General features: G+C 38.7%; 1 protein-coding gene across 7 annotated transcripts in view; it reads right to left on the reverse strand.

Moving 5' to 3' along the window:
• Positions 1–18,149, reverse strand: part of DOCK4 (dedicator of cytokinesis 4) — a 409,301-nt gene that overhangs the window by 47,603 nt on the left and 343,549 nt on the right. For all 7 annotated transcript variants that reach the window (XM_041727815.1, XM_041727817.1, XM_041727816.1 and 4 more), the window contains 5 exons: positions 13,082–13,230; positions 11,254–11,339; positions 6,260–6,355; positions 5,324–5,384; positions 1,017–1,110 (listed from right to left, as the gene is read on the reverse strand). In XM_041727815.1, the coding sequence (XP_041583749.1) occupies positions 1,017–1,110; positions 5,324–5,384; positions 6,260–6,355; positions 11,254–11,339; positions 13,082–13,230 (486 nt within the window). The remainder of the gene's footprint in view (positions 1–1,016; positions 1,111–5,323; positions 5,385–6,259; positions 6,356–11,253; positions 11,340–13,081; positions 13,231–18,149) is intronic.

The raw sequence follows: 18,149 nt of genomic DNA on the forward strand, positions 1-18,149 counted from the left end.
GAAGGAAATAAGTCTGTAAATTCAAGAGACACCGTGACCTAAACAGGATAATCTTAAAGAAAGCCCATGTCCATGTACATCATAATCAAACTGCTGGAAACCAAAGATAAAGGCTTAAAAGCAACCAGAGAAACTTAGACATTAAACATAGGGACACAATTTAGATGATGCTGATGTCTTATTGGAAACCATGGAGGCCAGAAGACAGCAGAGCAACATTTTTCAAATACTGAAACAAAAGAACCATCCACCCAGAATTCAATATCCAGCAAATGTATCCTTCCGGGATAAAGGCAAAATGAAGACATTCTCAGATGAAGCAAAACAAAGAGAATTCTTCACTACTAGATCTAGTTTTTTGTTTTGTTTTTAAAGATTTTATTTATTTATTTAAGAAAGAGAGAGAGAGAATGAGAGGGAGAGAGAATCCAAAGTAGACTGCACTGAGCACAGAGCCCAGCACAAGGCTCGAACTCACAATTTTGAGATCATGACCTGACTGGAGACCAAGAGTCAGCCACTGAACTGACTGAGCCACCCAGGTGCCCCTCACCACTAGATCTACTTTAAAAGAAATATGAAGACAAGTTCTTTAGGTTGAATAAAAATGGTAACAAAGAGGAGCTGAGAACTTTCCTGAATGAAGAAAGAGCAATACAAACAGTAATATGGGGTTTTCAATGCATGCACATGTAATACATAGGACAATGACAACATAGCATTTAATTTGAAGTGCTACAATACCAACTGTAAGTGGACTCTGAAAAGTTAGATATGTATTTGGTAATTGCAAAAGCAACCTCTCAAAAAACAATGTCAAGTGGTATAGTGACAAAGCCAATACATTAAAATGGAGTATTCAGAAACATAGATCCAAGCAAAAATTTCAGTTTGGAAGTACAAATGCAATGGTTGAGGCCTCAGCTCTAAATGTAAAAACCCAGGGAGTGACATGTCTAATAAACCAGTGTCCAGCCCACTCTCCCCAGCCTGAGCCAAAAGACAGAAAGAATTACCTGTAAAGTTTTGGGCTTTGAGATGCAGATCATAGAGTTTGTGGATGTAGCGTATGTACATCTCTTCCTTGTTCAGTTCAGTTTTATAGAAGTTCTGTAAAAAAAAAAAATACAGGTATGGACCGTTTCTCAACAGTCAGGCCTGCAAACAGCTGCCTTTTACTCTGTAGAAGTTCCATGTCTGGAACCGCGAGAATGGATGCATTCCTCCATATAAGCGTCTTTTTTTTAAATAAATGTCTTTTTAAAAATTAAGTAAAGAGACCCAGTGATATACTTTTAATGCAATACTGTCTGTGTTAAACATTACCTAGCAACTACTGGATAAGCTGGTAATGCTTGGATAGTGTCACTACCAGTGACTCGCATTTCTTTTGTACACTATTTGTTAGTTTTTACTGCCTATTCAACTAAAAATGTTAAAAATATGTAACAGATTACTCTGCTTATTAAGCCTGACTACTGGTAGTCAAAGGATAGCTTAATTTCAAGTTTCAAACATATTTTGCTCTAAAGAAAAAAAAGTTTCTAAAATCTATGGGTAAGGATAAATAAAAATAAGGTAAAAGCATTTTTTTCTTCCTCTGAAGAATCCTGTAAAGAAGGGCAAATGAAAATGCTCTTTACTAGTAAGGCACTATTCTGAGTTTCTTGTGTTGGAGTTTCAGTTTTTCCAGCCAAAGGATTATTAACAAGAGATTTCAAACTATTTATAGAGGGGCATGCTTACTGAAAATATTTTTGTTTATTTAAAGAAAAAATATCTGGATCTTATTAAACTTCTCTAAAATGTTTTGAGAACATTCAACTCAACTCTGACCTACCTGGACACATTACGTGGTTATGTGTTATGAAAAATTCAACTCTGACCTACCTGGACACATTACATTGGCTTTTTAAAGGCATAAGCTATACACACCCACATGTACTCCTCCACAACATTGTGCAAAGTACCTCAGCCCTCACTGAACTTAGTAAACATAGAACAAAAATGTACATGACGTTAGGTTCTAGCAAAAAGCAAGATGTCATGAAGTTCTAAATGGGCATTTTTTGTTAGCAGATCATTGTACAATATGAAATCCCTGCTCAAGTCATCCAAACTACTATCACTGTTGTTGACTGATCTAGCAGGTATGGGGAAGAAAGGAAAATGAGTGGTGATATGGGGATAAATCTGTTGACCTCAAGGAGTGACAGGTTTTTTTTAAGGGAGAAAGACCAGGAATTCTAAAAATCTTTGAAACTGATTAGCTAGACAGGGCTCTGGTGATGAACCAAACTAGCCAACGTGGCTGCTTAAATTGTTCTTTGCTTCAAGCCTGAGGACTTTCTGTCAAATGTACTTTCTGTCCACTACCTAATAGGTGTCTATTCTTCAATAGGAGAAGTCTTATAACCTTGAGGCACTGACATTTAGTTGAATGCATTGTAAGAGTTTTTTTTCTCCCAATTTACACCATTATCCTCCCCCTTTTCTTCTTATTGCCTATAGATCTTGGCATTCTTTAAATATCTAAGCAAATAGTGCTAGTCACATCTCTCTTATTATAAGCAGAATCATTTTAATTAGCAAGAATTGTTGTACCGTAAACACAAGTCTAACAACCCCACAGCAGGCTTTTTACATTATTAAGGGATGATTTGCTCTAATAGCTCTCTGGTAAGAAGCAGCCTTTTTTTTTTTTTTTTTTTGAGAAAATAAGTGATCACTTTGTAAATGAATAATTCTCCTTAAAAAAAAAAAAAATAAATAAAAGAAGAAGAAGAAAAATTTCTCCAGTCAGCAGATGAGAATTCTTCACATATGTCTGGCAAAACTTGTGACACAAAGAACAAAACAATAATTACATTTCCTAGTATTAGTCATGTCAAACATTATGCATTTTTACCGATTTAACACTAGTATAACTTCAATCTTGTGAAGGATGCCAGAGCTCTCCTGAAGACTATCTGGAAATGGTCTTTCCAAAGAGTTAAGAAAAACCTCTAAGAGGAAGTGAGTAGCTGAAGAGAACCATATTACTACTAGAAAATATCAAGAACTTTCCATATGGACTAGAAGCTAAAAAGATTAGCTTCAAAGTTATGTATCTGGCACTTGGATAATAAGCCTTCTTGTGCTAGTTTGAAATTAGAACAGCTCTCACAATGTTAACATTTTCTGTGAAGATTGTTCTTAGCGCAAAGCCAACAGGATAAATTCTTTGTGTCAAGTGAATCCTGCTGGGGCTACTGATTTTTATTAGGTGTCTGGCTTATTCCTGCTGGGGGACTACACACATTTTGGGCAGAACATTCATTCCTTCATCCGAGGAAATGATCTCTTTTGTTACACCAGCTGAGGAAGTGAGCCTAGAGTCTTGCACGTACCTGTTTACCTGCACACAGAAAGCACTGTGGGAGAAGATGGAGACAAGAGAAGACGATTGTTCTGGAAAAAGGTAAAGGTTGTCCTTTGAGGTTATTTCTAAGACTTTGTGGCGGGCACTGAGAAAAGCTGGGGTTAAGGAGACAGATTAAGAAGACAGAGTTTACAGAGCACTTTGGCTCTTCTTCCCAAACACTGATACAGAGGCAGCTCGGGCTGAGGATCTCGAATGTGGTAGAAAGCTGGCAAGGGCAGGCAGGACACTGGGGAAACACACACAGGAGACTTAAAATTGGTAATGACTACGCTCAAGGTTAGAAATGAGAGCCCAGGGCAGCCTGGGTGGCTCAGCGGTTTAGCGCTGCCTTCAGCCCAGGGCCTGATCCTGGAGACCGGGGATCGAGTCCCACGTCGGGCTCCCTGCATGGAGCCTGCTTCTCCCTCTGCCTGTGTCTCGTCCTCTCTCTCTCTCTCTCCTCTCTGTGTTTCTCATGAATAAGATCTTAAAAAAAAAAAAAAAAAGAAAAGAAAAGAAATGGGAGCCCAGGGAGGAGGTGAGTGGGCTGGCCTCGTGAGTCTGGCCTGGTGGCCTGATGTCACTGTTGGGTCTGATGACAAAAATGATGGAAGAAAGGGCACAAGATGTGGCCTGAGAGAGGACTCTGGGGTCTCACAGTTTTTAGTGACTGGTATTGGAGGTGGAGATGTGGTGCCTGAATTCGAAATGAGGAACAAGCAGCAAGTGTGGTTAAGAAGGACACGGGCATGTACCCGGAGGGGAGCACGGCTCAGTGAGAAGGCGAGTGAGGGACATTGGTAAGGAGAAAGCAGAAGTCCTGTGCTTTGAAGAGGGGCTCTGAGGGGAATAAACAAGACGGGCTGAAAAGACTAAAGCCAGTGAGCTGGGATCAGAGAGAATGAGAGGGGGACAAAGGACACTTCCAGGGTGCCGGCCAAGAGAGAAGAGTGGGGCATGTGAGCGATCCCAACAACCACGGTCAAGATAAGACTGTCTGTACAGGCACTTAGAATAGCTGGTGAGGTTGCATCTCTTCTGCAACATAAGTACTCACAAATTTAGAACTGGAAGCAGTCACATAGTCTGTATTTCAAATCTGACTAAGGGAAATCATCAAAAGCATCAATAAACCCTATATTAAAATATATATATACAAAACAATGTCTCTATGGATGGTTATATTCTTTAGCTCTTTGGTGAGAAGTGAATCCTATCAACCATCCTATTTGATAATTAGTGATGAGACATTTCAATACAGTTCAGTTTTCCAGGAAAATTCTGGTGCAGCCTGTTTTCCTGACATCATTTTTAATTTTACTCTTAAAAAAAAAAAAAGTCCTGTTTGGGTGATCGATTATATGGTTATCTTAGTTATAATGCAAAACTTAACCATAGTGGTATCAGACACTTAGTTTGCCAACAAACTAGAGAGCGAAATTAGTGCGTTAAGCAGAAACTGTCATTTGTTCACAAAAGAAGAGATGACGAGTATTCATTAAAATGTAGACTGACTATAAGAAGAGGGACAGAAAAAAAAAAAGAGGAGGGACAGAAAGAAAGAAACTGTCTGCACAGAGGTAAAAAGATCTCTACCCGGGGACCCTGTGCCTTTTCCTAGGAAAGCCACCAAAGACTCGGGGATGGTGAAGCAGTGCCACAGGAGAAGAGGGGGCATCACTCTGATCTCACGGAGCCTCGGGGGATGCAGTGGGTGCATTCTACAGTGTTCGCAGCTGAGAGTTTTCTGGGATTTAATTCAACCTGAAGCTTCTTTTGAAAACACTTTCAAGCTCTTCTAAGAAACATCCAGATTAAAAAAAAAACACACACATTGTAAACTAAAAACAAGCAAAACAGTATTTCTGTGAAAAATCAAACATTAGGCTAAAAGGAAGAAAAGGGGAATAGTTTACTAACCAGAAGGCTAACTGTGCAGCCAATCTTTTTGCCATCTACCTCTCCCATTTTCATGCAGTCCCTAAAAACAAAAAGCAATCGTCAGAACTCAGAACTCCCTTCCTAGGGACAGTTTCTTCATTTAAGGCGGGGGTGGGGAGGTGGGGGAAGTACTGTTAGGGACCGAGGCAATTTGCAAGTAGTTGAGACAGAGGCTCTGGGGACCAGAGGAGCTGCCCCAGGCTATATGATCTCAGGTGAGACATTGCTGAGCCCTCGTTTCTGGGGCCCATTTTACTTGCATGTGGACTGCGCTCCCTGTCAATAGATGGGGGGGGGGGCCCTCTGGGAGAAGGAAGAGTGAAGATGTGTTCTTATACACCTTCTTCCAGAGGGGTGAGACATAGCTGGAAGCCTGGCCATCAACAACAAGAAGGAGGGATTCATTCTTAAAAGAAAAACACCACGCATTTAAATGGGACGAACTGCTTTAACAGTTGAGATAATTTAAAAATAAAAAATAAAAAATTCCCGTCTATGAAAGGTAACGGTGGTGTGCGCCACACAGCACCCCGTTTCATAAGAAAGCAGCATGACTGTACAATTTTCTGTCACAATGTCCTCACCTTAAAACCCACACGGATCGACTGGTTCTACTGGCTGAGTCTAAACACCAAAAAGGATTCCTTTACTAATGGGACTCTGAGAACCTTCTCAACTCACTCTAAGACTTTGAAAGAACCGTCAACCAAAACAAAGAGAGAAAAAGGGGGGGAAAATCAACAAAAAAACTCAAAGCCAGCCAGTTACAAGTCCATTATCCTACTGCACAAGGTTCTGCGATCTGATTATCAATCCTTTGCGTGATTAACTCCAGCGGAAAGTTGACTGCATTTGAACTTTGGGATTTTCTAGCTGGAGCACATCACACCTGGGAGATGGGGGGACTCTGCTTACCTGTAATCTAACAACCTCTCCATCAGACGAGTTACGGTGGCGATTAATGAAACGCCACTTTCCCTCCATGTTTCCCGCTCAATTTTCTTTAGTAGACTGGAAAAGAAAGAACCCAGGGCATTTTCAACATTTATTTTTATCAGTCACCATGACAACCATTTTACTTTCATCAGTACCTTAAATGCCTTAGCAACCACTGCAACATCTCACAAGTAGCACGATTTGCAAACAATGTCTTACCTAGGATAGGGACCAAATAGTGGAATTCTAATCCAGGAAGCATTGACAAAGCAAATTGATGTTCAGATTATCCAAGTCATAAAATACGAACACATGCATATGATCATTTTTTACAAAATATACAAGCACCCCCACAGCTCCAAGACATTTCCCCCTGGCTTCTCTCTTACACTCAAGAGGCTGGAGCCTACCCACAGCAAATAACACCACGAAAAGCAACAACAGGAGTACCTCGAAGTTTACTTTGAAATAAGATCTTGCTTTTATTCGCAGAAAAATGTTTTCCTACCTCTCGGTGGAATGCATCTTCATCCAGGCAATTTTACTGCAATGCAAGTGCTAGAGGAAAATCCTTGTACAGACGGTATGACGTTTGGCGTTCCTTCCCTTCCCTTCACATTTGCCCACTCAATACATATTGTACTATCTGTGCACTCACTCAACAGTTTCATTCATTTTGTCATTAATCATGGGGGATTGTCTATGTGGCTGTTACAGCAGATTGATGACGAGTACCGAACCACATCTCTCCTCCTACATCTCCCCTAATCTTAAGCCCCTTGGAGCAGAGGCACTTCGTAAACACAAAATCACAACAATCAGGATAATTAGGATCTGTTTGACTTTCACTCCTGCCTCTTGGCAAATTAAGCATGCGCTTGGCAAAGCCTTTAGGGACTGAACTTTCTCCGAAAGATAAAAGTAAGAGCACAGGCATGGCACTGGGAGGATCCTTCCCTACCCCTCCGCATTTAATGATCTTTTCTGTCTAAAATCTTGCGTCCCTTTCATCTCGGTCTCGGGGAATAGCGGAGAGAGAAAGCATTTCTCACGACTACAATCTAAGCCAATCATATATTGTGCTTAAAGGAAAAATAAACATTAAAGAAAAAAGCCATTCTGCCAAAGCTAGCTAGCTTCCTTCTTTCCTTCCTTTCTTCCCGTGGCTCTGCTCTCTCTCAGTTTCCCTCCCCACTTCTTGCTGTTGCCATTCCAATGTCCTGTGTCTTGTTTCCTCATCTGTTGCCCAAGCATCTCTGATCATTCCTTTCGTGGTTTCCTCTGACTTGCTTCCATGGATTAAGTGGGAGGAGAGAGGGAGCAGGGGAGGGAGAAGTATAGGAAGCGATGGGGCCTGCCCTGACTAATCATTCCCCAGGAAAGGTCCTTAGTTTGTTTAAATGTGTTTTATTTAAAAAACAAAACAAAACAAAACAAAAAAAAAAAAACAAACAAACCTCCGAACAGCACCTGTTTCAAGCTTAAATGCCAAACTGGTATTGAACCAAGTTCTCAAATGCAAATCTGCCTGCCAAAGCAATGCAGGATGATGGAGAAATTTCCCCAAGTGACAGCCCACACCTCATATACTTTACGGGCTGAAAAACAAAGAACTCAAGTTAAGTAATGATTCTAAAAATATATGGAGACTTCCTTTGTGGGCATGAATTTCATTAATTTGCACAGCTCCTGATGCAGTAAGAAATCAGAGCTAGAGAAGCCCTCCTGTAAGAAGGGGCACAGCTGTGCAGAGCCTCCTTAACCTCGACTAATCTCAGACCCTAAGAACAGGTCCAGAACCCTAGTCATTTGCTTTCACAGCCAGCCTGCTCTGTCAGGAAGCTTGTTCTCCCCATTTAACTGAGAAGGGGAGCCTATCAACAAGAAGAGAAGAGTCTTTCTAGAGATAACTTTGGTGAGATGGGTTTTTTTTTTTTTTTTTGAGATGGGGTATTTTTTTATTTGGTCTATAATCATGCCCATGGGCCCAGGCTGAGTACACAGGGAATGCATCCAGTAACAGTGAAGGGTGATTTCTGATTGCCAAGTTGATAGGCAATGGGCTTCCGTAACATGGGAGAGAGGGATACATTACACCACAGTTCTGTAGGATGACATAATGCTCAACAGGCTCTTACGCTGTGAAAGAATATTAACAGGGGGAGGTAGGATCTGACCCTAAGTTGGCTTCTCTCTACGTCATCGTGCCATGGCATTGAGGCCATCACTCCTACATAAAACACTCGTGTCTGTCCATGCTCTTCTTAATCCAAAGACAAGAGTTAGACATGTGTGTTGCATAGCCAATGCTGGGTCTCCAAACTAAAATTAAATGTGTGATTGCCAAAGAAAGAGCTTCAAGGGATGCCTGGGTGGCTCAGCAGTTCGGCCCAAGGCGTGATCCTGGAGTCCCAGGACCGAGTCCCGCATCGGGCTCCTTATGAGGAGCCTGCTTCTCCCTCTGCCTGTGTCTCTATATCTCTCTGTGTCTCTCATGAATAAATAAAATCTTAAAAAAATTTTTAAAAATAGCCTTGCAATAACTTGGAGTCTTATTTAATTACTTAGAGCAACACACGAGAAAGAAATGAGAGGGATGGTATCTCTTTCAGCAAGTGCCCTACTGGGTGCTCTGACAGCACAGTCACTGCAATGTCCCCTGTCCCAGAAGAAAAATTCATCCCTGACACAGGGAGGTGCTTGATAAATAAAACCAAATGAGTAAATCACGTAGAGTCAGGGGAGGCAGGATTTAATTCTGGTACTCTATTCAGGAGATATCACTCTGGTGTCTATGATCTACAATTTCAGCATTATCAAAAATAATAAATCCTGATTCAACTTATCTCCAAAAGATGTTTTCTGGGTCCATGAAGATAATATGGGGGGGGGGGCGGTGAGTGAGCTCTTAGGAAGGAAACTACTGCACACATTTCAAGTCTCCTTCTAAGGAGGCTACTTGGGCAATTGCTACATGTTCAGGAAGCAGGGAGCTCCTTTCAGCTTCTGAAGTTTTAGATATGAATTACAGAGAACAAATGAGAATCTGTACCATAATGGCATTTGTTCCTAATTCATAATGTGTGCGGTGACTCACTGTGCCTATACTAATTCATGGTGACTTCTATTGCCAAAGAAGCATTTCATTGTTTCCTGAAATATAGTTAGGTTTTCACTTTCTTTTCTGAGCCCAGGTAGTAATGATATTTAATCATCACTTTAGGTTTTGTTTAACCCCAATATGCTGATGAGAAAAGCATGAAAGAAAAATATTTATAGTAACATTTCTAATAATATGCTAAAAATCACAAAAGAAAAATAATCTTCATTGAATGAAATCAGGCACCTTAAAACAGTCTTAACTATAGAGGCTTAATACATTAATTATTGGTTTGATTCTAATGTCAAGGTACATCTTCTATTTCAAAGCCCCATTTATACACAAGCAATCCAAATTGCAAGCTATAGGCTTTTATTAAAGCAGATAAGAGGCACTATAAAATGATGTATTTATTAATCTTGCGAGTTTATTATAAATAATTAATCACAAATCTCAAGAGATTCATTTCACTGAGTGCTTGCTCATTTTATTTCTTTGTTCCAACCAAGGACTGGTAACTGAAATGAGAGCAGTTTTCAAAGGCAATTTATTACACTGGATGAGGTTTTAATCAGAGTTCTTGCTAAACTCCAGCTGTCATGAAACGCCGGCGCTTTGTACACTAGAATGAACAAGGGCTTGGTGAATAATTACTAAAAGTTCCAGTTTAATTACAGTATCAGAAGAAAATGGTTTTGTTCAGGATTCAGTACAAAGAATGTATTTTATCATCACCCACCACCATCCTAAGAAATCTGTATACCCTTTCTTGACTTTTCCTTTGAATATAATTTTCTTGAAGGGTTCAGGGATGATTCTGAATTAGGCAACTTGAAATCTATCAATCACTAATAATACTTCCTAAACCTGGATACTAATGTATCTACTTTTTAAAATTAAGGATCATAACACGAAGTATACAACTTTGCTTTTGGCTTATCAATCCTAAAGCATTAATAGTTTTACATGACACTTGGGCATAAATACATGGAAAGGTACATTCTGTAATAGAAAAATATATTGCTGAATGATTTTTGTATTTTGAAAGACTTGCAAACATTTTCCAAGCATCATAAGCTAGTCTTGCCTTCAAAAAGAAACACACTTTATCAATATACTAGAACTGAAGATGGTTAAGATCCACAGAAAACCACAGAGAAAACAAGTGTTAGACTTCAAATCCTAAAGTACTAAAACATTCTTACATGTCCTCACTGGCCATCTCACACAGTGCATGAAAATTTGGTATAAGCAATTCACCCTGGACTGTGATCACCTTCTATTGATAAGGACAACCTCAAAGCTCACTCCCAGCACTCTGTTATCATTCTGTCCTCCATCTAAATCCAAATCACAGAAACTACTAAAAATGACTTGCTTCTGTGATATTCTAATAAGAAACAGGTAGACAGTAAATGATAATGCTGAGTGAGCAATTAGTATTGATGTATCAAATCAAGCGCTGAAAGACAGATGCCAGCTAGGTTAGTTTCCCCACCAACAAATCAGCTAAGGACATCTTGCCTTGGAAAGCATTGCACACGGACATGATAATCACACCACTCCTCTCCACTCTTAACCCTACTTAAAACCATGATCTTGCAGCCCCGGTTTTAATGCTTTGGCTTGAAAAGAGAGAGATTTGTTACATAACACAAGTGACCTGACCTAATCAGAGATTAAAATAAGGAGACGTGTCTAATCATCAACATAATAAGATCCATTCGCCAGACTTAGGCAATTATCTTTTATTTCACACTACACAAAGACAAAGCACTCCTGTGAGACCCAGGCTGTCTTTGCAGCTCTCAGTCGCTCAGCACTGACACCAAATCCTCTGAATGGAACTGACTTACATACACATGCTACTCACATACTGTTGAAGAGCTCGCGGTATGTTTCATCACCTTTGCCTTCCGACATCAGGCTATCCAGTTTGTCAATGAGCTTGGCTTCCACCTGAAATATACCCAAATGTTACTCCCTTTCTTCCCCTTTACAAGTGGGATCTCTAGGCAAACCGAAACGCATTTATATCTGCAAGGGAAAAAAAAAAAACCCACAGTGAATTTTATGAAAGCAACATTATCATAAACTGTGGTTAATAGCAGACAGCCCCTTGGAATTCTAGGGGGCTAATTTAGATGGAGCAACATGACTTCAAACTCCCGGAGGGGTACCATTTGCTGCCACCAGAGACATCTATTTGTTGACTCAAACACAAATGCTTGCAGCCCAGCTTAAACACTTGGATTTTTTTTTAAGAGCTATAAAAACTGGCAAGTCCTACTTATTTATTTTTTTTAAAAAAATCACTTTATGTGTAAGAACGTTAGCAAAGAAACATACCCACAGACGTTAATTTAAATCTTTGATGTGTTTTGTATCTATTTTCTTTCTCAAAACAGTTCGAGGTTGCACTAAATCTTTGCTCAAGTTGAGAACTTGCCTTATCCATGTACAGATGGTAGATCCATAGAAATATTCTAAGTCAGCAATAAGCTACATGAGAGAGAAGGGACATATTTCCTGAAAAACTGTAGTCAAAACATTTATATCTTCAAGAATGTAAATCCTCTGGGCCTTGAATATCAGGAAAGCAGAAATAGCCCTTCATCTGTCTATTGGAGGCAGCAGAGACAGGAATGAGACACCCCCGCACGGCCAGAGAGAGGTAAACAAGTGCAGATTGGGAGGCATATTTGACTTTGTCAAAGGACGAAGCTCAATTCTTCCTTTGATTCAAATTCTATTAAGGGTAAGAAGACCAAAGGGAAGGAGTGCCCCACACCCAGGAACAGTTTTAAAAGAGCCTTCCGTTTACTTATTAGTTTTGTTTGTTTGTTTGTTTTACTTATTAGCTTTCTTGAAATGGGATATTGATACAGGTGAAATGCCATGCTTCCGACAGTAGGAGGGCTCTGTGTTGCGTTCAGCTTGCTCATACCGTTTATGATCATTTTTAAAATTTGAGAAAGGCTTCATTTGGAGAAGCATGAAGGGGGGGGGCAGATCCTTCACAGGTAAGTATGTACAGGTCACTGTAGTGAGTGTGTGAACAGAAAGAAGCTATTATCCTCAATTTGAGTGACCTGGTGTGGTGAAGGCAGCTGATTTCTTATGTGATCTGGTTTTGTAAAACAACAACAACAACAAAAATGTGTTCTTTCCAAAACTGGAGCAGAGCTATCAGAACCAATGTCATGAGAAATAATAGGCTCATTTGGAATCTCCTTTGCAAGAATTTCCACTGCTTTCCTGTTTAAATTATCCATGCTTCAAGCAAACAGCAATATAACATACTGGGCATCCAATGCTCAAAACAAAGCCATTCACCAAAAGGAATGATCAGACCACTGAAAGGTCCATGATGATAAGAAACATTAACCTTCTGATTCCTCCGTGTTGTATCTAACTGGGAACAGATCAAGTCTCTGCTGGCTCTTAAACAGAGACCTTGGAAATCACAGAATTTTTCAGCTGAAAGGGATTTGAAGGCTTCCCCAGAGACTTAGGGGGACATAAGACTGGAGAGGTGATCAAGGCCACAGGAATGGGAGAAGGCAGGCCGGGCTGGAATCTAAATCCCTTGACAGCTGGCTCAGTGCTCATTTCCCAACTCAGAGTTGAATCTCATAGCTCAGAGGTGCTCAAGGAGAACTGAAACTCTCCCAACTGCTCTGAGCAGCTCATCCACCTACCTGTTTAAAATTGCCGCTCCGCCTCTGCTCCCAATCCATCATATCATGAAAAATAGGAATCATGACATTCCGGAGATCTGGTTGGGGTATCAGGGTCACTTCTAGGAAAGGGCCAATCAAGGCAGGGATAAAATGAAGCTTGTGCTCTCCTAAATTGAATAACACATTTGTGTTTCAGTATATTTAACCATAGCAGGATCTCAGAAAATTAATATTATTAAATTTATTTTAAATGACTACCACCAGTATATTCAATTATAGTTGTCTCTCCAGGCAAGAAAGTATTTCCCTAAGCAGATATGTAAACAGTAAATTTCCATATGTTGATCAATGTTTCTCCATCATTTTTTATTGAAAAACTATAGATTTACTTTTTCACAGTTAAAAAAAAAAAAAAAGCTATAAGATACCAGGAAAAAAAATTACACCACAAATTAAAAATGACATTACACCAAAAATTAAATCTTCAAGAATTGGTTATATATGTACTATTATACAGTCACGAACATTCAAATTTTTATGTAGTCACTAAAAATGAGGCTTAGGAAGGATAATCAGGCAAAGCTTTTCAACATAATTAATTGAAAAAGCAAGGTACAATACAGTATGGACAGGTACCTCTTTCATTTAAAAAAAAAAAAAGCTATATATAATAGTCAAGAAGATCATATCGCCTAATGGTAACCACAAAGGTTATCTCTGGGTGGTAAGAGTACAGTCAATTTTTATATATGAAAAAAAGTGGTCCCTGGAACATATAATTTTTCTTATGTTTTTAAACATAATAAACACACAGCCTAAATAAAAAACTAAATGGTACTCTAAAAAAAGAATATAACAATTTTCTAAAAGATTACAGTATAATTAATAATAATGACCTCAAAATGGGGTATTACCAAAGTACACAATATATGGTACTGATACTTCTTTGAAAAGGAAGGTAGAGGGTAGGATGGACACTGACGATTTCATCTAGCAGATGAGTACTGTGTAAACCTGAAGAGACTCTCACCATAGGAAACTTAATCCCTTCCTGATCAGCAAAGCAAAATTCTTTTTTTAAATGTCATATCATGCTGCACCTTCGTCCTTGAATATGCGCATGTTATTATTTTTTAAAAGATTTTATTTATTTATTCATGAGAGACACACATAGGCAGAGGGAGAAGCAGGCTCCATGCAGGAAGCCCGATGTGGGACTCAATCCCGGGACTCTGGGATCACGCCCTGAGCCAAAGGCAGATGCTCAACCACTGAGCCATCCAGGCGTCCCAGCAAAGCAAAATTCTGAGCTATGTATGACAACAGCAAAATAAACTTTACTTAAATGATTTCTTTTTAAACTGAAGATTTAGTATACTTTCCCCAACTCTAATTGTCAGCCACATGGTCTTGTTTTGAAGTATTTAGGGCATCTGCTACTTGGGCTGCTGGAGTTTTATATTTATGGGCACAGAACAGCCTGTTAGGGAAGTATTGATTTTTCTACAGCAGTTACAAGACACTGTGTTTGCAAATGCAGAAAAAAGAGCCCACTTTATATTTAGTAAGAATGTTGGTTCAACTAAAAATAGCAAGAAAAAACTTAACCTTGGAAGCACAATGAATGCCAAAGATGGGACACAGTAGTCAAGACTAGCCTCTTTCTTCGTAGACTATTCTTGTTAGTAGTAGTGTACAATATTTTGGGGGAAACTTTATGCCTTCCCTATTTCCTTGACTGCAGTTTTAGTCCTTCCACTGGGATATGAAAACACTGAGGAATAACACATTTAAGAAAAGGTATTTACTTTTCACTACTTGGTCCTTACTCTTCAAAAGTAAATTATTTTATCAAATCTACAAGGAAATACCACTTCACACCCATTAGGATGGCTATTTTCAAACAAAAAAGAAAGGTGAGGGGTTCATGGGTAGCTCAGTCAGTTAAGCATTTGACTCTTGATTTTGGCTCAGGTCATGAATTCAGGGTTGTGGGATAGAGCCCCACATCAGACTCCGTGCTGGGTATGTAGCCTGCTTAAGATTCTCCTCTCTCTCTCTCCTTTTGCCTCCCAGCCTGCTCACACCTGTGCTGTCCAAAATAAAGAGAGAGAGAGAGAGAGAGAACAAATGTTGGCAAGGATGTGGAGACACTGGAACCCTTGTGGACTGTTAACAGGAATGTAAAATGGTACATCACTCTGGAATACAGTATGGCAGTTTCTCAAAAAATTAAACCTATAATTACTATACGATCCATTGCTCAAAGGTAAATCTGGGGGATATAATGATCAGACTTGAAAATCGTACAGCTTTGTGCTTAAAAGCAGACTAAATTATATGCGCCCTTTAGTCCTTGCTCTCAACAGAAGGGAAAAAACAACTTGTTTCTAGCATATGCAAGAGTTTCCACACTTCTAGGTAAGCACCGATGACCAAAATCTGATTAAAAAATACTGTTCAGTAAAATCTGTGTTTGTGTATTAGACTAACTGGGTAGTTTCAAGTGGCAAAAAATATATATATATATATTCAGTACTCTCAGTATTTCCTCTTTGCAATTTATTTTTTAAAAGTTAATGTTTTTTGGTATCTACTAAAAACTATTAAGGATCTTGATTTATGAAATCATAAATCCTACTTGCTTTACTAAAACATGATGATTAGTTTTTATCAAGATTTTTCTTATTCACACAAATTGGACAAAAAGTTTAAAATATGAGATTTAAAAACTAAGCTCTGTACTGGTATGGACCTTTTTTCTTATATCCCTCCAAATAAGTTGCACATAGCCAGTGCTTCATCAACTGTGATAAACTGAATTTATTGGCCTGATCTGTTAAGAAATGCACATCTATAATTATCTGAATAAATTCTTCTTTAGCATTCAAAACACTCAATGTGACATATTTACAGATAAACCAAATTATAATAGATATATTTTCATATTCCTAAGTAACAAGCTGACTTAAGGTCTATAAGGGGTGTTAAAATAGTACTTTGAATACTTAATTTTTCTTATCATTTTGTAAAAATATACGTTGGAAAAGAGCCTTCCACATTTCTGAACATTTTCCAATTCTAGTCGTTGTACAAAGGCAGTGACCTTTAGAATTCACCTTACGCTGTGGAAGTGTCAGAAAAGTCAGAACACAACTCTAGGGAAATACGAAGAGGATGAAATACCAAGAGGAAAAACCAAGGAACGAAGTGAAAATTTACACTCACCCTGCTTTGGAACTATGTCATGCTGGGAATTCGTAGCTGAGTATAATGAAACTTTTCTAACAGACTGCTAGAACTGAGCTAGAGCTAGTCTTTAGGGCTGGGAAAACAAAGAAAGGGGAAAGTATCTAAAACAGTGCTTTTCAATCTTTCGTCAAGAATCACCTGGAGAACCTGTTAAGACTCAGTTGTGTCCCACTCTTGGTGATTCTGTTTCAGCAGGTCCAGGCTAGAGCCAGGTAATTTGCATTTCTCACAAGCTCCCAGATGCTGCAGGCCCTACTGGAATTCCAGTGTTCTAAAGAGTACTGACATAATGCGTTACGGGGATCAATATGCTCCAGAGATTTTCCTCTAGATTTCTGAGGAAATTTTTGAGAAATCATTTCACATAAAAGCCAGAGAGGTAGAAATATTTTTGTTTTAAAAACCAAAGAGTTGGGAAAAGTTTATGAAGAATACAAAGACATCTTTAAGGAGACTAAAGGTGCTGGCTTTATTTAACAAGCCAAAGGTCATGCACAAGGTGCATAGCTATCCTGGCTTGAATAAAGATTTATGTGGAAATAATCATACGTGGCAAAGCCAATGTTTATCTAGGAAAGGAAACCCTCCATGTCTTCTAACATTTGTCATTTGAGTTCTGAGAAGAGTTTAATCAACCACAATGGCATTCCAATGCAGAATTCTTCGGAAAACATCTTGTTAAATTAATGCCAAATGCAATATGGACACAACAGGGCTTTGAAGAACAACACAAAGAATTAACAGAACATAAAGACTGAAAGGAATACTCTTTAAATAAGACAAACTGATGCTATTTTAGAGCTGAATCTAAAGATACATCATGGACTTCTTCTGGCTGGCCTTAGACAGAGTTGGAGGTTGCTTTCAAGATGCTCACTTTTTTTCCTGAAATTACCAGCAAGCACTGAACACCAGGCTCAATTATATATAACAAGGCTTCCTCAAACTGCTATGAATATTGCTATACATATATACAGATCGTGGTCAAAAATCACTCTGTAACATGAGTTGAAGTAAAACGATAATAGTTCTATTTTCATTTACAGAAAACGAATCCTGCCATTTCCAAGATGTGCTTGGATGAGCCCAAGAGAAAAGATACTTTTAGATCATTACGTATTCAATTCAAATAGGCCCATCACTTTAATGAATCACAAGAAGTTTACAGTGCAGTAATAGTAAATGAATACTATAAACTTGCATAGTTAGCATACAAAATTAAATAAGTTGGAATCTCCAGAAATAAACCCTATGCCAATGAGGTTGTAAAACAATTTATTTTCCAATTATTATTCTTTTCTATGCAACCAGGTCTGGGTCATCAATTTGCTGGAGTAGTATTCTCTATCTGCTGTGTCAGTATTCTCTATCTGCTGTATCTCTTAACAAAACTGAATTTAATAGTTTCTTAGCAATGGCAGAGGCTTTAAAATCCTTTGGCTACACTCTTTATGGTATAGGTCCATGGTGTCAAGTTTTTAAGAGTACTTTTGTGCAAGTCAATGTTTCATGAAGTTAATTTTAAATCTGTTATGATTCATAGACTCAATTCAGAGTTCTAGAAACTTTGAATAGTTACAATCTCAAATTCTGAAAGGTTAGCTCATTGCTAAAAATGTGTATTTTATTGGAGCAATGCTAGATTATAAAATTTATCATTCATTAATGATGAAACACACAAAAGTAAGGTGAGTTTTCAGACATCAATTTTAAAAATTAGTTATAACCATATTCAGTGCCAAAATATTGATTACTTTCTATGGATAACTTAATTGATTTAAACATTTGGTTTCAAATGCTGTCATTGGTAAATTGCCCTTCTTCAGTTATTCAC

The sequence above is a fragment of the Vulpes lagopus genome, chromosome 13 (assembly GCF_018345385.1).
Source record: "Vulpes lagopus strain Blue_001 chromosome 13, ASM1834538v1, whole genome shotgun sequence".
Taxonomy (NCBI): domain Eukaryota; kingdom Metazoa; phylum Chordata; class Mammalia; order Carnivora; family Canidae; genus Vulpes; species Vulpes lagopus.